We start from the raw sequence: 18924 nt of genomic DNA, 5'->3' as shown, positions 1-18924 counted from the left end.
CATTTCTTTTCTCCCCTTTCTTCCTTTTTACTTTCTTTCCTTCCTTGCTCTTTCTCTGTGATGTTTTAAAGTTAAGCCCTTGCTGTAATTTCATTGCACATCTTTTTCTAAAAAAACACCCCGAAACTAAATAACTACACTTTTACATAAAAAATATGCTTTATCTAGTCCATACCTTATTTCTATGAACAATTTATTTGAATCAAAATTCGAACAAGTTGTTTGCTTTTTCTTATATTTCTTAAGCTTCATTTAAAGAGGTATCCCTCTCCAACCCCCTTTCCCCAACCCCATGCTATTGACATGATAAAAACTGGATCATCATCCTGAAGAGTGTCCTACAGTATTATTTTTAATTTTATTATTCCTTTTGCATTAACTAGCTGTGAGTCTTTTATAAAGTTGAGTTATCCTTTATAAACTATTTGATTATCCTAATACATAGTGCATATAGGGAAGGTGGGATGCATATTTAATTCTTTTCTTTTTTGCATTTTATAACAATTTTCAGAATGATGAATTTCGCATCCAGCAAAGATAATCAAAGATTTGTGTGAGTATTAATGTGAAATCATGGATTTTTAGATATTATGTGTGTTTCAATCTATTGCTGCCATTGTTCTTATTGAGCTCATTTTATCTCAGTTACATGGTAGTCTCTACAGGCACAATAAAGTCAGGCTCATCTTGTACCTCTTCTACCAAATGCCTTAAATCAACCATTTATTCAAAATATTTGTGCATTATGTATGCATTACTTGTATTATTTGTCCTTTAAGATTATTCATTGTTCTAGATGTTTGAAGTTAACAAAGCAGTTAAAACATAGGTCATTTAGAAAAAATATTAAACTACAAATTTATACTGACATTTCTGAATCAAGGATTACAGATATTAACAAAATTTTTATATATGTATCTCTTACCTCTTATCCTGAAAATTTACTTTTTAAATACTTTTAACATTGATATTTACATGTTGACTAGTTCAAAAATAATTCTACTAGTGCTACTTACAAGAAGAGAAATGAGTATAGTTTAAGATTTTACACATTTGACAGATGCGTGTGTTGTTCCTGGTATGTAAGCCCCATCAGGGATGTAATGTCAACTTACTGACTTAAAATACTTATCTATGTATTTATAATTCTTCTATAAAGAAAAACCTTAGCTTATTAACCATTGGCTGATAGTTTCTTTAATTTCCATTTATTATTTCTGTAAGTTACTTTGTTTTCCCTTTTTGTTTGATTTTTAAATTAATGTAAAACATTTATGCACCTCAAAGTCAAACTATAAAATAAATACAGTGAAAAGAGCTTGATTTCACATTTGTTTCTATGTCCCATTCTCTCCCTCCTCAGTAGAAAACAAGTTTTAATTAGCTTTTAGCTTATCCTTCCATTATTTCTTTTAGAGAATATTAACTTACATGTGTCTATAATTTTACCACTTCTTACACAAAAGTGAGTATCTTCACTGTTTTATGCCTTGTACATTCACATAACATTGCATTTTTTGTTAATCCTTCTTAGAAATAGATCCCTAGACCCAGGATTGCTAGCTAGGTCAAAGGATAAGTCTATATTAAATTTTACTAGTTATTTCCAAATTCTCTTCATCAGTTACATCATTTTTTATTTCAGAAGATTTTGAAAATACAGGTTTTCTAGTCTCTGACCTGCTGAGTTGGAGCACTGAGATTTGGATTCCCAGGAGACTGGGATAATGACTCAGGTCTGGGAAGTCCTTTCCAAAGGAAATTTTTAAGGCCAACCTTAAACTAAATACAATTAATTACTAACTTGATATGTGCTAGGTGTTGTGCTGGACACTGGTGAGAGAAAATCTAAGATAAATACCACATAGTTTCTTTTGGTGGATCTCCCAGACTAGATAATGGAGGAGAAACACTCATAAACAAATCACTGTGACATGTGACTGCTGGTATAATAGAGATGTATACACAGTGCAAAGGGAGAACCAAAGAGCGAATGACTGTCTAGGAAAATGCTACCCAGGATAGATTCAGATATACTGTTTCAAACAGAAGCCGAAGTATACACTTAACAAACTCTTTTTAAAAATCATGTAATAAAGTGTCCTTACTGAGAAAAATAAATCATAACTCTACTTATGAATATATCCCATTTGTATTCTTATTTGCTTAGTTTATTGTTTGATATAGCTTCCAATTGTCAAGTTGAAACCACCATGGACACCTGTAGACAAGGACATTTTCAGTGTGAAAACATCCATAATCATGAGCATACCATGTGGTGTGTGAAATAAATAAAGTCATTCATGGAGTTGACAGGAGAGAAGATAAAAGTCAATAAAAAGAGAATTATTTATTAAAAAGATCTAATGTTACAAGAACAGTACACAGAATTATTATTCGACTGTGCCTTCCACATGGTATATACCCTTATATATATAGTACATATATACAGACTGTATACAATATATTTAACGGTTTGACATGGGGTCCACAGTACCTTAATTTGAATATGTAAAAGTTTCACCTTCATGGAGTTTTCAATTGTGAAGAGTGTTTTTGTCTTCATAGTTCAATTGACATTATACAAAAATACAGTCTCTTGAGTGATTTAAGACTGTGTGATTATGATCCCATTCAAGAAAAAGCTCACTCAGTATTGCAGCTGAAAACTAATGTACCTTGCTAAGGAATGCTGTTTTGTTTTCTACAAAGTAACAAGTATGCAATATATAAGTACATAAACATTTCAAACCTATTTTTAAAAGTAGGTTTATGATGCAAAATACATATTCTGTGTATGTAGAGTAGAAACATCCTGTATCTTTGATTCCTGTAAGAATACAACATCAGACATTTTATATTCAAATATTTGGTCAGATATGTACCATCCATCAGCTAGTTGAAAATACTGGTTAATTTGAATTTGCCATGTACTGACATTATGTGTGTGGGGGCTTTGTTTTATAAGAGTTCCACTAAGTTGTATATAAAACACCATGGAAAGTGAAGAAAATGGTTTAATCAATTAAATATGAAGTAAAAATTATTGCCCATTCTTTGATATTCTTGCTGCATTTTTTTCTGATGCACATTTTGCTCCCACAAGCTGTACTACATTGAAAAAGCTCACAGTCTGCCTGCCGAATAGTTAGCATACCTCTATCTGCGAAGCCAGCCTCTCCCACCACAGAGAAGGTGCTCAAGGAAGGCCACTTAGTCACCACCCTTCATTGACTTCAGGATTCACGATCTTCAGTTTACTATAACAATCTGCTAACTAACATGGTCTCTTAAATCACTTCTTATTTGGTTAGGGATGTCTTGGACATAATTCATCCAAAAGAGAAGGCATAACCAGCATAAATAGTTATGCTGTGGTTCTGAAACCAATCTTTCAGGATATTCAGAACAGAAACTCCAGTCTCTCCTCTGAATTCTACTGGAATTAACCTCTAGAGCCACCAGTGTGCGCTCAATATGCTTCATTTTGCTTCCTGTTAAAGATGGAGGTTGAATTAACAGCTTTAGATTTTATAAGAGAAGTTGTTTTTTATTCTCATATTAACATCACCTGTTAACACCCAGGCAGTTATTTGGGCTATGACTCTGTGATTACTATCCCTCAGGCATCTTCTTGGGTGTGATGTGAATTCTGGCAAGTTCTCACATCGGGCAGAACTTCTGTGAGACATCACCAAGTGGAAGCCTTTAACCCCATTTTCTAACAACCACCTAGGATCAATTAGGTCCAGGCTGACTCTTCAAAATAGCAAATGGAGCTCACCTTGTACTGAGGCCATGTTTCCACAGTTTAATTAAAAATCAGTTTATCCTAGCGATTCTTTTTATTTTAACAGTTGGTAAGATTTTATAAGTGGTATGTGCACATGGAACTGTTTTAAAAAATGAAAATTTATTTGTTGTACTTGAATCATTTTCATTTGCAGACTGTATATATATATATACACAATTATTTGTACAATTTTTCATTGTCCTTTAAATTATTTGCAATTAGAAGAAAACCTGGGACCTAATTCAACCTGTATTTTGGCAGTAGGTGGGGAAATGGGAAGTTGTGTCTGTATTCATTTCATCTGCAAGTTAGCACCCTTTGTAGCAAGCCAGTGTCTGCAGTTCTAATAATCATATTTTTGTGACTTTAAACTATATTTTATTATTAAAAATAAACATTTACTATATTTGCAACTAGATAACATAGTACTTGATGGAAAAACAACATCATTTAGATTCATTTGGACTCACTTTCTATTTATCTTGCACTAATATAAATGGCTTATTCCCTACCCTAATAACCTGCTCTAAGGATGCATATAGAATAGCATATTGACAAATTTTGCTATTTCACTATGCAATCATACAATATTTTTTAAGAATACTTTTATGTACTTATCCTACAATGGACCTCATAAGTGAAGCATTTTTTCATATCTCGTGCCGTTTTGTCCATTGAAACATCGGTCAAAGGGGAAATGAAAAAGGATAGATTTGGAGTCTCAACCGAACATTTTATTCTCAGTTTTGCATTTGTGTTTGAAACAGATCTGCTAGAAACCATTCACTTAACAAATGGATGGCACACACTTAGGGTCATTAGTTATAAAATAAAATTCCAACATATAAAAAAGTGAAGAATACATTTGACAGAAATTACACTTGCTTAAAAATAATCATTACAAACAATCTGCATATTTTTATTGGACCAAGAACTGTCCTCTCCATTGACAAAGACCAAAGAAAAACCTGCTGAAAGAGTAACATTCCCCCCAACCTCCTATAAGTGCACCACGTGTCATCCCAAGTTATTAAAGCTGATCTCAGAGTCCTGGATCTCCACTTACACTACACTACTCACTGCTATTATCAAGGTAAAGCAAAGAAAAGCAAATTAAGTCTGCAGTTTTCACCAAGAGGTTGAGGGAATCATCAAAGCCAAGAGCAACGTTACTGATGATGAAGATGTGGAGAGAGAGTGGAGTGTTGACTGAGCACTAGTGATTTTTCCACCTGTGAAGAAAGGAGAAAGCAGTAAGTGGAGCAAATTATTTTGGTTTTACTTGAGCTAGGAAAGAGCTATTTTTAGGTGTGGAAGGTAAGTGTGTGTTGGCCCTGTTTCTGATGAGAGTATTTCTGGTATTTATGAAACAAGACATTGTCTGGGGTTCCCAAATGTTTTGTGTCACATCCAGCAAACACATCTGACCAGGCAACGCAGTGTAAGTCCCACCAATGACTCACTGATGGAAAACATCCCACACTGCAAGTGTGAATAATAAAGGGATTTCCATAGTGCCTCGTTGAGAGCATGGAGCAAACATAATTTATAAAGGTTGATGACAATAAGAATTTATAGTTTAATTACTTTAGCCAATTTTTCAATTTAGCTATAATATCATGTCATTCAATTTATTTAAAGGTCTTTGAGTTGAAGGTTTAGTTGAATAGGCTCAAATTCTGGATTCTCTCTCATACCAAAGTTGGCAAAGGAGAGCTTTCATCTCTTTGACTTAAAGAAGTCCTTCCTTCTTGAGACCAAAACATTGTATGCAGTTAAAGTATAAGGTGTTTGATTAAACTGACTGATCTGGATCGATTAGTTTGAAGTGGTTTCAATATCTCTACATAATCACAAACTAAGTACTACCCTTAGATCTAACTTTAGGGATGGTTTTTTAAGCCAGAAGCCTTCTGAAGCGTCTTCATCCTCATTTGTATTAATGAATGCTTAATGCTCCCATGGCATGCAGTGTGCTAAGTGAGCCCTTTATACTTAGTAACTCTTTTGATCCTCACCACATTGCTATGCAATAAGTACTATTATTTATCCCCCTGTTGCAGATGAGGGAATTGGGCTTAGAAAGACTGTAAAACTAGCTTAAAGTCACTGAGCTAGGGATTAGTGGAATCAGACACCCTTTTATATTGTCTCTCTTAAAACACTGGTTAAAGTGTTGCCTTGGTTAAAACCTTAATAATAGATTAGTAATAAAATCTAGCATGCAATTTTGGAATTATTCTTCTGCCAAGGTATACTTTCTGGCTAGATTAAGTATTAAAGGATGCTAGGTGTGATTTTAATGATAGAAACAGAGTCAAATGTTTGTTTAAGAACTGAAGAATAATTTGTTTGGTAGGCCACACATATGTAAAAACAATAAATCTTTGCTTTGAACATTTTCATAGATAAGGCACTACTAAAACCTATGAATCAACATACTGGGAGAATGTTACATATTTTGTGACTTGTGCAGAAAGGCATGGTGACAAAACCTTGCTAGACTGGTACATGAGTACTCAATAAAAACTGTGAACACATTCTATTTATTTGGGAGTGGCTGTGTCCTTGTTAAATCAACTAACGGCATTTTGTAAAATCATCCTACTTGTGGAATGCTAAATAGAGTCTATATCTCAAATTCCACATAAAATCCACAAAACAAAAACATTATTTTAGATTGATATCACAAAATAAACAAAACAAAAAGCAACAATAACACTGAACTAAGTTCTAGTCCCAGCTGTAAAAGTAGATATTTCACTTGAGCAAGTCATTCAGCTTCTTAGGCTTTTAGTTTTTGAAAATTAAGGCTGAACCCAATGACTACTCTCATGTTTTATGGTCTAAGATACATAATAATATGTTTTTACTTTTTGGAAACCCAGGGAATGGTTGCACTGAACAAAGTATTTTAACTAAAACATAAAAGTTGACCCTTTTGGTTTTTCAGGAAATAGAAGTTTTGAGTTAATTAAAATATAAATAGGAGAATCAAGGTCTTTGTAAATTTTGTAATTTTGTAAATCAAGGTCTTTGTAAAACTTCCAAATTGGGGTTGGCATAATTCAGATGATACTTTAGAATTTGATTGTGTATGGGAGGAACTTTGGAGGGTCAGAGAATAATAAGCTAGTAACTCATGAGATTGCTGTAAGCATAAAATAATATATGAAAAATACCTAGTGTAATACCAAGAACGTAAGTATAAGGGCTCTTTGTATTGTTGTTATTATGAATTTGAGATTATGAAGCAAAGAGAGTTGTTATCTATTTCACTTTTCAAAAAAATCTTTAGTCTTTGAAAGTGCTCTTCAAGATAAAACATTCACATTTAACCAGATCAATTGGGAACTAATCAATGTCCCTACATTACTACCTTTCTTGCTCTCAAAACTATGCTTTTATAAATGAATTATAAAGTACATTAACTTTTCATGTGGCCACAACACATTTAAATTCTTGTCTTTTTATCTGAATTTCTGAAAAGTCAGATCTCCTGAATCTTATGTTGGTTTACTTTTAATATTCCCTTTTGAAATAATTTTTAGATATACCAAAAAGTTATAAGAATAGAACAAACAATTTAGTCTGACTCTTTAAGTGTTTACATTTTATTATTTTGCTTTATTATTCTCTCCATAAATACATACTTTTTTTCCTGAACCAGTTGAGAGTAAATTGCAGGTATAATGTACCTTTACCCCTAAATACTTTGGTGCATAGTTTCTAAAAATATTTTCTTATAAGGTACAGTATAATTTTTTAAAATAGAAAATTAATGTGGTCATAATATTATTTAATCTATTATTTAATCTATAGATATTATTCAAATTTTATTAATTATCTCAATAATGTCCTTTATCTCATTTGTATTTTTATGCAAGAATTTACTTATCAAGGATTATGTCAATAACTTTTCTTCAAAGTTTCAGTGTATCTTATTATTTTCTTTCCTATATTTATGTTCTATCTTTGTGGCATCAAAAAATTTCTATCTAGTACTTTTGGTCTTAATCCAAGTAAAGAAGTATTTTGAATGTAATAGAGACACATGCAGAGACCTATAGGAAATCACTTGATCCTTCTCTTTAGGTTGACAAATACACTAGGGAATGATTGCTCAACAAACAGTACTTATAACTACTCGTTATGGAAATGTTTATGAAACATTTTTTACAAGGCTTTAATGAAAATTGATGAAAACTTTCTTAGATAGACATTTACATATTTAATTAAATCTGTTGCTTCTTATTTTGACTACCTCCAAGGAATGGTTACATTAATTCCAATTTGCATCATTTTCCCTTCTTTTAACCAGTTTTCCATTGCTGGTGTAATAATGGTAGTGGTGAAGACATGTGGCCTTGGAGACAAGCATTCCTGGGTTCAAATCCTGCTTCTTCCACTTAGTCAGAGTGTGATTTAGGCAAGATACTTAAAATTTACTGTAAAATGTGAGTATGTAATGCCTTCTACCTCATTTGATTGTTACTAAGATTAAATAAGATAATGTTTGTAATGTAATTATCACCATACTGACATATAATAGAGGCTTAGTAAAAGCTAGAAATTATTAATATTGCTAACAACTATACTTTTTGAATAATTTCTGTGAATCTAATGTATAGCATGGTGATTTTGGTTAATAACACTGTACTATATACTTGGAAGTTGCTAACAGAGTAGATTTTAAATATTCTCACTACAAAAAAGAAATGGCAGTTATATGATTTGACGAAGGTGTTAACTAGAGTCATGGTGGTAATTATTTTGCAAAATACAAATGCATCAAATCAACACACTATACACTTTAAACTTACACAATGTTATTTGTCAAAATTGGATTAAAAAACAGAAACAACAAAACTTATGTTCACTAAAATTTGTAACTTATTCTGAGTCAATAAACATGATCAAATTTTAACTTTAAAAGCATTCTTTTTGAACTTTCCAGTCCCTCACTCTCCATTACCTACCAGTGAAGTCAGTCAAGACAACAGAGAAATAGGCATGTCGAACTAGAGAAATACCAGTTTTAAAGCAGTATTTCAAAGCCCAAATGGCAATGTACTGCTTAGGACCAGGAAAAGCAAGGGAGTTTCACTACTAATAACATTAAGTGGAAATGTAATCTCTTTTCTGGCTTTATGGAAATTCTGCAGTTTGGGGCAAACTGCATGGTGTGTGTTAATCAGAGGATGATACAGAAATTAAAGTGTAAGAGAGACCCTTCAAAATCTCTGAACCACGCAAACCATCATATTAATTTTGATGAGGTTTATACCATATTGACATTTTTGGTGGTCATCAAATTAAGCCCACCATGTCAAAACTTACCTGAATATGATGGTACTCTGATTTGGGAACTAGCCGTTCCATCCCCTCCTTCACTGTACGCTCGAACTTCAATAATATAGACTCCAGCATCAGGGAGTGGTACTACTGCTTGAGGTTTCTGGGTTTCAATAATTTGATCGTTGCTGTGGCCCTCTTGCCTATAAAAAACCTAGAAAGAATAACAGAGTTTTGTGTATTTGATATTTAATTGAGGATTTCTAATGTTTATTAACTCTCTATGTCACACTCGGAGCTAAGTTTAAGAGCTTATAGCTTAGACAGATACACAGGAAAATCTAATGCTGCAACTAGGAATATATAGGAGGTGCTCTGAAGGCACAGAAGGAAGAGTTTCATTCAGTCTAGGAGCTTTTCAGAGGAGGTGATGCCTGAGCTTCCACAGGAAGAGGTAAGAGAAGATTAAAATATACATCTAAGCAATAAGAAACCATACCATTGGGGTATGGCATGGAGAGAAGACTTATGGAAAGACGTGAAAAATGAGGCTGGAGAGGTGTGTGGCAAGGGGGCAGACACTGGCAGTCTTTTATTCCTGGTTGTTGAAATAAACAGTATCTTGGGGGAGTAGTCAAAGCTAGAATCTTTAAACCATTTGAAAGAAATAGAAAATGATACATATATAAATCATATACTCTTAACTGTAGAAAATGGCGGAGAAATTAAATGTTTCATTATTTTTACTTTTACATTTGCTTGCTTTTTGGTGAACTGGAATTTTGTATACATTGGGTAGCAACGTTAAGCCTTTTGGGATACCTATCCATGGTGGTGGGATTGAATATGTACTCATGGCAGGGTTTCAGAGCAACAAATTAGGATACAGAATTATCCTGTTTACATATCAACATATTATGGTCATAGAGGTTATGTGTTTTATACAAGCTCATGTGGCTAGTTAGGCTAGACATTATATTAGGTTAGTATTCTGATGGTAAGCTCAGAGCTATTTCACTATATTGAATTGTTTCTACTCATTTACCTCCAATAAAGATTTTTTTGTCTAATAATCAAGTAACACTTAAGATATATTAAACTGTACTTTTATTCAGTTTCATCATCTGTGTGCTTTTTCGTAATTGTTGCTATAATGACATGATTGCTTTGTAATGGAAAGAGCAGTGGCTTTGCATCATATGGATCTGGGTTCAAAACAAATCTGCAAAACAAAAACAATTTCCTACACGTTCCTGTTTGGGCAAATGTGGGCAAGTGACTAACATTTCTAAACCTCCAGTGTCTCTACTATAACACTTATTTTATGGCTTGTGAGGAGAATAAAATGAGAGGATGCATGTAAAATACCTCACCCAGGACCTAGTGCACAGTAAATGTGATAAGAGGAAGCTACTTCTGCTTCCTTATTGACAATTGTCAGTGATCAGCATTTCACATTTCCTTCATAAAATATGAACTGGCTTTGGAAACTAGACAAAAAATTATAATACTTTCATGTCTTACAAAAATGTGTTTTTAGCTTGCACTAACATATACAAGAAAAACACTTTTATAAAAGTATTACTGGTATTTTTATATATTGAACTATAACTGTATTTGATCTTTCCTTCTATAGTCTGGGAATGCATGCCCCCTTCATTTCACTTCCTTTATTGTTCATGGATTTAAATTTACTTCAGAGAAGTAATTTCTGTATAAAAGTATAACACGTGCAATAATGGAACAAGACCACGTGGTTTCTGCTCTTGTGGCACCTGTAGTCCAATGCACAGTGGAGACAGGTCTCAATGCAAGGAAGTGTCATATTTACTGCAGTGGGAAACATTCGGTGGCAAAGCAATACACAGAGTGGGTAGTTAATCAGGATTTGGGGAATCAGAAACACTTTTGAAAGATGCCTATGGCAGGTTCTTTTTGCTTAAAAATGACTTGCATCAGAATTTATGCTCCTCATTTTGACTGCTGCCGTGTAATGAATTAGAATTCTGACCATCCACATGAGGTAATTAGAAAGAAAATATATGGCAATGTGAAAGTATGTAAATTGGTGAGGAATGACAGGGGAGTGACTATTTTAGCAGACATTGTTATTATGGTTCAATAAATTACAATTCTTATGACAGAGAAAAATGCAGCCGGTAATGCAAATCTAATTTTGCTGTAAAACCCAGAGTTGAAGAGAAATTCATGGATGAGATGGAATTTAGGAAGAAAAGGTAAAAGAAGAAGAAATATCAATGAATGGCAGCAAAAAGAGTTTGAGATTATATGTGCCTTTTATCAATACTTCGAGGGGATGTAGTGCTATGAGTCAGTAAGTATGTATACTGAATGAAAAGATACATTAAGTTCATGGTTAGTCTTAGGTGCTTCAGAGAATCTTGGCTCATTTTTAAAATCCTGATTCAGAAAAGAATGAGAATGAAGAATATAAGCAGGTTAAGGAATTACCAAGATGTGCTAGAAGTAGTTATTGACAGTAAGGAGGTCAAGGAATACTTTGAAAATCTCTGTGTTTATAGATTGGCAGTTGTGATTATAGCTATCTTTAAGCATAAAGGAAATTGTCCAGTGTATTGTCAAGACTATTCTCAAATTTTGCCTAAAAAACTAAAAGCAGTGTATTATCCAAAGAGCTTTTCCAAGCAAAACATTAATACAGAAGTGCTATTCTCAAAGGCATAATTTGGAAACAGCTAATCTATGTCAGATGGTAACAGAATAATGGGGTGAGTGTGCTTCAGAATATAACAAAATGAATGTTTGCTAGTTCTACTCATAAGTGCCCCTAAAAAGGATGGATCTTATTAAGGCCTATTCACCAACCGAGCATTTAGGGAATAGTCAATAGAGACAATTACTCTTCATTATAGAGGGTGAGGATTCTGAAACCCCATTGGCAATGGGAGTGTGATAAGAAGTCAGCAAGATGAATAGAATCTGGGTGAAGGGAAGTTGGAACTACAAGTACCAGGGAGAAGCCATTGGCTATTGGGTGGCTGAAAAGCACTTTTAAGAACAGGATCTTGTTTATCCTCTCATGTATTGAAGGACACCTAGGTTGCATCTATATCTTGGCTTTTGTAAATTTTCCTACAATGGACATAGGGCTGCATATATCTTTTCAAATGAAGTGTTTTCATTTTCTTCAGATAAATCCTCAGAAGTGGAATTACTAGGCCGTGGTACCTCTATTTTTAGTTTTTGATAAATCTCCATATTGTTTTCCACCGTGCCTGTATCAAATCTTGGCATTTGCAACAAAATGTATAACCTTAGAAGGTATTATATTAAGTGAAATAAGTCAGACAAAGACAAATACCATATATTTTCACTTATATGTGAAATCTAAAAAAAAAGAAAAGAAAAGAAAACAAACCACCAAACAAAGAAAAACAAGACTCACAGAAGCAGAGATCAAAGTGATGGTTGCCGGAGGGGAGGGGTGGAGAGGGGGTGAAAGACGTGATGGTGAATGTAGTTAATGATATTGTGATAAGTTTGCACGGTAGCAGCTGGTTTATAGACTTGGTGCGGTAATCACAGTGTAAGGTATGAAAATATGAAATCATTGTATTGCATACCTGAACCTAATATAATAATATTCTATACCAACTATACTTAACAAAAAGAACAGGATCTTGAATAAGTCCTGGAGAAATAATGTACAGCATAGTGACTATAGTTAAAAAATAAAAAAGAACAAAATTTTCTTATGGGCAATTTTCAGATGTTTACCTCTGTTATGTGTCTTTCAGTTTACACTCCCTCCTCCAAATTTCCGTAAAGTCTGATATATATTTGACATAATGTGCCCCACTTCTGTCTTAATTGTTTTATTATGAACAACTTCAAGCATAGTTAAATAGAGAGAGGATAGTATCAGCCATTATATGTGAGGCTTTTTCATTTGTGGGAATCACAGGAAAGAGGCTGAGTAAATATAAGATAAAGGGAAGCTCTGAGATTCAGGAACTCAATGAGACTGGAATGGCCATAGACTTTAAGCTCCCTGGAGGAGCTGGAGAAAAACATCCATGGGCTTCAGAACTCCACAGGGCATGGGGTGCATGCAGTATGAATCCAAGTGTACATGTATCTCAAGAGTCTGGAAAGCCCTATCCGATATCTAAGTTGAGTAACCAAACAAAAACATCTGTTTGTGTTGATGGATACCTCTAGCTGGGACAAAAATTAATTCATTTATTGCTCCATTCTAGAAGTACTTGGGGACAAAAAAGGTGAGTAAGACAGGGTCCTTGCCTTCACTCATACATGTACTGATTGGAGAGACAGTCACATATAAAAAGGAAGAGCAATGGCAGAGATGAAGTGTCAGCTGTGAGCAAAGAGTAGGGTCATTTCACCTGGGACACCTATGTTAAACCTCACGTATTCTGCAGGTCATATGGTGTTTCTCTTTGCAGCTGAGAGGTGCCTAAACCCGAAAGGGTCTTCCCGGTAACATGTGCTCTCATCTAGCTCTTCCTTTATTCTATGTGCCACTCTAGTTTGGGAGATTGCTTGCTGTAAATCTAATGATGTTAGATTCGTTTGTGGATGGTCTATCGCTCTTATTGGCCCTCTGCTATCCCTAATCATTGAAGGGTATATTTGCTTTGGGGGACAAGTTGTGAGGACAGGGGGAATGGTGTAGAAAAAAAGGGACTAAGAAAACAGTTCAGAAAATGGCTTACCTGCCCTCCTGCAAAAGGTCAAATTCAATATCCCTGAGGATTATGATAGATTTGAGTGTGTGTGTTTGAAGGTGAGGGTGGCTGCAATCCATGCCGATTACAGTCTGTGTCTCAGAATAATCTTACTCAATATTATTGTACTCACCTTAAAAATATATTTTACTTTTAACTTCTTGTTTTTAAGCTTTAGGATTTTCTCACTTTACATACAAAATATTACCATCTCTGGTAGTTGAAAAGTCAGCTAACTGATGTTTTTCAGTCTAAACATTACCATTGAAATATGTTTAAATTCTGCTACAAATAATATTCAACTAATGGTTCTGTCTGGACTTTAAGACAATAAATAGAATCTGATGTATGGGCTAGAATTTGAAATTCAGCCAATTTGACACATAGCTCACATATATTTTAAAATCAGAGACAAAGTTTTTTCCAGGAGCAAACTGTCTAGACGTTTTCATATTTCCAGATCTCTCGTTGACACAAAGTAGGATGACGCTATGTGAAATGTTATACCCATTTTAGAGCTTTCTGCCTCTCTCCATGAACTCTTTTCCATGCACTGTGCTGGCTTTAGCATTTTTTTCTTCTCTGTTTCCTTGCTAATAGAAAATCTTTATATCAGATTAAGTCATCCAGTCTTTGCCCTCTACCAGCACAAAGTGTCTGCAGGGAGAGAATGTTGGGACCCTCTGCCCATGCTCTGCTGGTTCTGACACTGCTCTAGGGGGCCCTCTACTGGAATCGTTGCTGCTTTTCCTACCCATTCCTTTCCTAAGCCTTGTGCAGCCGAAACTGCTTCTGATCGCCATGGCTTCCTTAATGCAGAAGCACCCTTTCTAGGGATACAAATGGAAAACGATGGAGAAAAAACTGGTAGGTTAATGATGAGTCCTTTTATGCCTTATTGATTGTACATCTTCACAATAACAGATTTCAAGATGAGTGTCTACCCAAGAGAGTGAAGAAACACTGACCTTGTAGCCCATGACTTCAGATTCGTTGGCTAACGGTCTGACAGGTTCCCAGCCCAGAGAAAGCTGAGAGCCTTCCTGCTCCCACCTGAGGTTGCTCGGTGCTTGACTCGGGGCTGCAAAACAAAAAGGTAAAGAACTGACAAGGGGTTTCAAATACATCTTCTCACTTAAATCCTTGCCTTTTAGTCTTGTGTGTTTAATAGTTGGCGGACACCATAGGCTTCCTTTCAGCTGCGGAAGGTTTTGCTCCGGGAGTGTCATTTTAATAGTCCCTCTCTTGAGCTTTTAAACCTGGCTCCTTTTATCTCCCTTTCATGTCAAAATCGCTTAGCCTTGTTTCACAGGAAGATAACCTTTATCTCCCGTGAATGCAGAATTTTCTGAGCTAGTTTTGGAATTCAGATCTAAGCAATGAAGCATGACTATGAATCAAAACTCCCCTTCAACTCTGCTTATTATGTACCTCACATGGCTTGCAGAAATGTTAAAAGATGAAAGATGTTTCCCTTTAGTCTGAAACAAACAAAAAGCCCAGGTCACTTACGGGATTTCTTGGTGGTTGCACTCACTTCACTGCTAGGTGGCCCGTATCCAGCTCCATTGTAAGCCCTCACTGTGAAGTGATATAAAGTATTTCCTTCCAATCCTGTCAGGATGACAGATGACTCATTTCCCCTAGTTTTGACTGTTTCTGCTGCATCTTCTTGTTCCATGTCTTTTCGATAACTAACCTGTCAACAAATTATCACGTGACAGATTAATTTTAAAATTTCCCCTGTGCTTGTGATCATTTGAACTTTTAAAAAACGTTTCTCACACCCATCTGTGGGAAATGACGCCTGTAGCATTCAGTTAAGAGGTCCTACTAAGGAGGCCAAAATCACAGTCTTAGTCACTGCACAATTGCATCTATGCTGAGCAATAGTGAGCAAAGCAACAGAAGGTGCTACTTCAGTTTGGTAGCATGAAGAACATGAAGGAAGAACCATTCAAAGAAATGATTTTAATGATTTGAAGGATTCTAGTGCTCTTTTCTCATAGGCCGTCAGAACCATTTACCATTTAAAGCCATGGAACTTTTTTTTTTTACAGATTTTATTTATTTATCTTTAGAGGGGAAGGGAAAGAGAGAGGGAGAGAAACATCAATGTATGGTTGCCTTTGGTGTGTCCCCTGCCGGGAACTGGCCTGCAACCCAGGCATGTGCCCTGACTGGGAATCGAACCGCGATCGTCTGGTTCGCAGGCCTGCGCTCAATCCACTGAGCTACACCAGCCAGGGCTAAAGCCATGGAGCTTTGAGTGAAATATCTGAGAAAGAAGAATGAAGAATTTCCTCTTGGTCCTGGCATACAGGTGAATCATACAAGACGTATGGGTTGAATAGGGAAGAGGTGACAGAACCCTCACGATGGTGGTCTAAATGTAGAAAAATCACCTTGGTACCTGGTGGGGGAATGGCACAAAGGGAGAGCTGTTGTCATGGCACAATTTGTGCATTGAGATGATCTTTCATGGTTATGAACTCATGGGGCTGGTCTCATACCAAACTTGATTCCTTTGAGAGATTCAGTAATTGCTTCTGTGTACCCAAAGCTTGACTTTTTCAGACACTAAATCTTAACTATGCATCAGTGCACAGAGGAACAGTTTTTCCTGTGGCTAAGATAATGGAAAAGTAGTTCTTCCCCCCACCAATTAATTGCTGTGGTGAAAAAAGTGTATCACTGCATCCATTTTAGCCTCCTTCAAGGGCTCGGTTTACTGTACAGGCTGGAAAGCCAAACACCGCATTTTCATGTTCTCTTTCGGGTACAGTTGCTGCCATATAATGCGGGCAGTGAGGAGTTTATTTGAAACTTGAGATATTCTGGCACATGCTCAGGCCTGCCACTTCCTGTTGGGGCCATAGGAAGTCAGTAGAAGACCTTGTCTCTCAGAAAGAATAAGATTGCATCACCATGATCTATTAAAGGCCTCCACTTGCCTAGATGCTGACTGAAGGCACAGGGAGTGAGAAATGGGTAGAGAAGGAAGGAAGCCCCAAATTATAAGTGTAGCTTTAGGAAGTGAAGAATGTAATAGCCATATTTTCTTCCTTGTACTGTTTTGTATATAAGCATCAAATAACTCAGGCACCTTCCTTTCCTCTGATGTTTATATTTAAAGAGCTATGGGTAGGCAACTTTCTAATATAGTTCATTAAAGAAGGAATAAACTTCTACCCTGAGATGGACCAACTGACTGGCAGAAGTTTCTTTGGAGCTCACTCTCAGGGAGGTGGTGAGTACATTTTCATCTGGTTGAGATATTTGCACTATGTCAGTATGGAACATCACCATTGCTAATTGCTGCTTTTGGGAAGTTGTTGAATTGGGAAAAGCATGTATATGGATAGTGAATGACCAAAAGGATATGGTATATTAGTGTTCAACATCCATTTTACGTTCATTCTAGTGTGTCTTCTTGTACTAAAAAAGATGGAGAAGTGAAAACTCTATTTCCAAGAGTCCCTTTCGGTTCAGGATCTCATTATGCTTTAGGGACAGCCAGTCAGAGGCACATGCCTGAGATTTGAATGTAGAAGTGAGATGGAGGTTAAACATCCACAGCTTCTGCTTTTCTGCAGGCAAGCACAGTAATGGAGTCATTATTTTTCCTTCTTTCCCCCTGCTGTGGCAGCATTAATGAATGACTTGCTATCTAACCATTAGCTTTATAGGAGTCAAGAAGCAGGGCACAGGACATCTATTTTGTTGGTGCAAATCACAGCACGCATGGTGAAATTCTGGAACTGACAAAAATAGCAGAGGCCTCCAGATTATAGAAGCTTCCTGAATGTAGCGCCATCCTGATCACAGTGGCTTCTGACACATGGCAGTGGAGTGTGCTTCTGGGGTTGGTGGCTTCCTGCTTTCAGAGGACATCAGTATCTTCCCTTATGGCTTGACCCTACAGTTTGACTTTATTTAGTCATTCTTGAATGATCGCACTTAAGTCTGTTAATTTAACTAAATAATTTTCTTAACCATTTAGCACTTATAATAAAATCTTCTTAAAGTAATTGAAGCAGTTTAACTCTTTACTCAGGGCTCTGATACATCTACACAGATCTCTAATTTATATATATACATACATTTAAAGGTTGCTATGATAATCAAATTTCTACTTCACATCCCTGTCTATACACAGAGCTAACTGCCGTACAGATGAATGACTAAACTTCAGAAATTTGTTTTATTAACCTGGACTCCTTTAACACTGTCTTTTATATGATATTTCCCCCATTACTCCCAATTCTGAGAACTAACTTCTCCTGCTTGGCCTTTGAGCATACTTTTAACTGAAGAAATCTAAGTTATTAAAAAATATAAAATAGACTGAGATGCCATTGGATGAACAAACACATATCTTCCCTTTCCAGTGATATATCTGATTTCCAGTTCTCTGTTTCAATTTTCTTTTATGGGTTAATTATTTTAAATTAATCAAATATGCCTATTTGAAGGAATTGAGTTTGACTGAATTCATTAAGTCACAGGCTTTGATACAAATACAAGCTTCAGTACAAATTCCTGACCTCTAAATACAGAATGCTTGATGTTCTGATTCATCACCAAAAAATTAGAAAGATATAATATTTCCTAAGCAACTGACTGTGAGGGGGAAAAACACAATCCTACCAGCACCAGCTAAAAACTAGAAGAACATCTAAGGATATCCACACATCATACCTTTCTAGCATGTAAACAGAGAGGCATCTGGGTAAGCCTCCATCTGGAAGTAGGATTAAGGTTGTTGGATTCTATGCATTTGTTCATTGTGGCCTCTCTGTGAGCTGAAGGACCTCATTTGGAAGTAGAACCTTCTCTAGTCAGGGTGGCAGACCAGGTAGCAGTTACAGTCACTTCCTCCCAGGACGGTATAAAAATTACCATTGCATTATAGAACAACCAACCTGGCTAACCATCTGAAGACCAGCTAAACAGAAGTCCTATAACTAAGAATATACAGAAGTCACGCTGACACTGGTAGAGGGGACAGAGAAGTGAAAAGGGCTGGACCCCCAAACATGTAAGGGGTTGAGAATCCAGAGAGATATCTCAGCTGCAGAGGTCTGCCCTGAGGAGCAAGGGGAC

At 35.7% G+C, this 18924-nt stretch overlaps 1 protein-coding gene across 1 annotated transcript in view; it reads right to left on the bottom strand.

Annotated features, from left to right (window-relative positions):
• Window positions 1-2422: 2422 nt before the first annotated feature.
• LOC118975716 (contactin-5) overlaps window positions 2423-18924 on the bottom strand; it is a 252885-nt gene continuing 236383 nt past the window's right edge. The window contains exons 10-13 of the mRNA XM_037029796.1: window positions 15331-15517; window positions 14787-14899; window positions 9134-9302; window positions 2423-5025 (exon numbers count right to left, since the gene is read on the bottom strand). Of these exons, the coding sequence (XP_036885691.1) occupies window positions 4922-5025; window positions 9134-9302; window positions 14787-14899; window positions 15331-15517 (573 nt within the window). The 3' untranslated portion in view covers window positions 2423-4921. The remainder of the gene's footprint in view (window positions 5026-9133; window positions 9303-14786; window positions 14900-15330; window positions 15518-18924) is intronic.

Source organism: Sturnira hondurensis, unplaced genomic scaffold, assembly GCF_014824575.4.
Source record: "Sturnira hondurensis isolate 20B ecotype Veracruz unplaced genomic scaffold, ASM1482457v3 Scaffold0020489, whole genome shotgun sequence".
Lineage (NCBI taxonomy): Eukaryota > Metazoa > Chordata > Mammalia > Chiroptera > Phyllostomidae > Sturnira > Sturnira hondurensis.
This window is presented reverse-complemented; position numbering and strand designations above follow the sequence as displayed.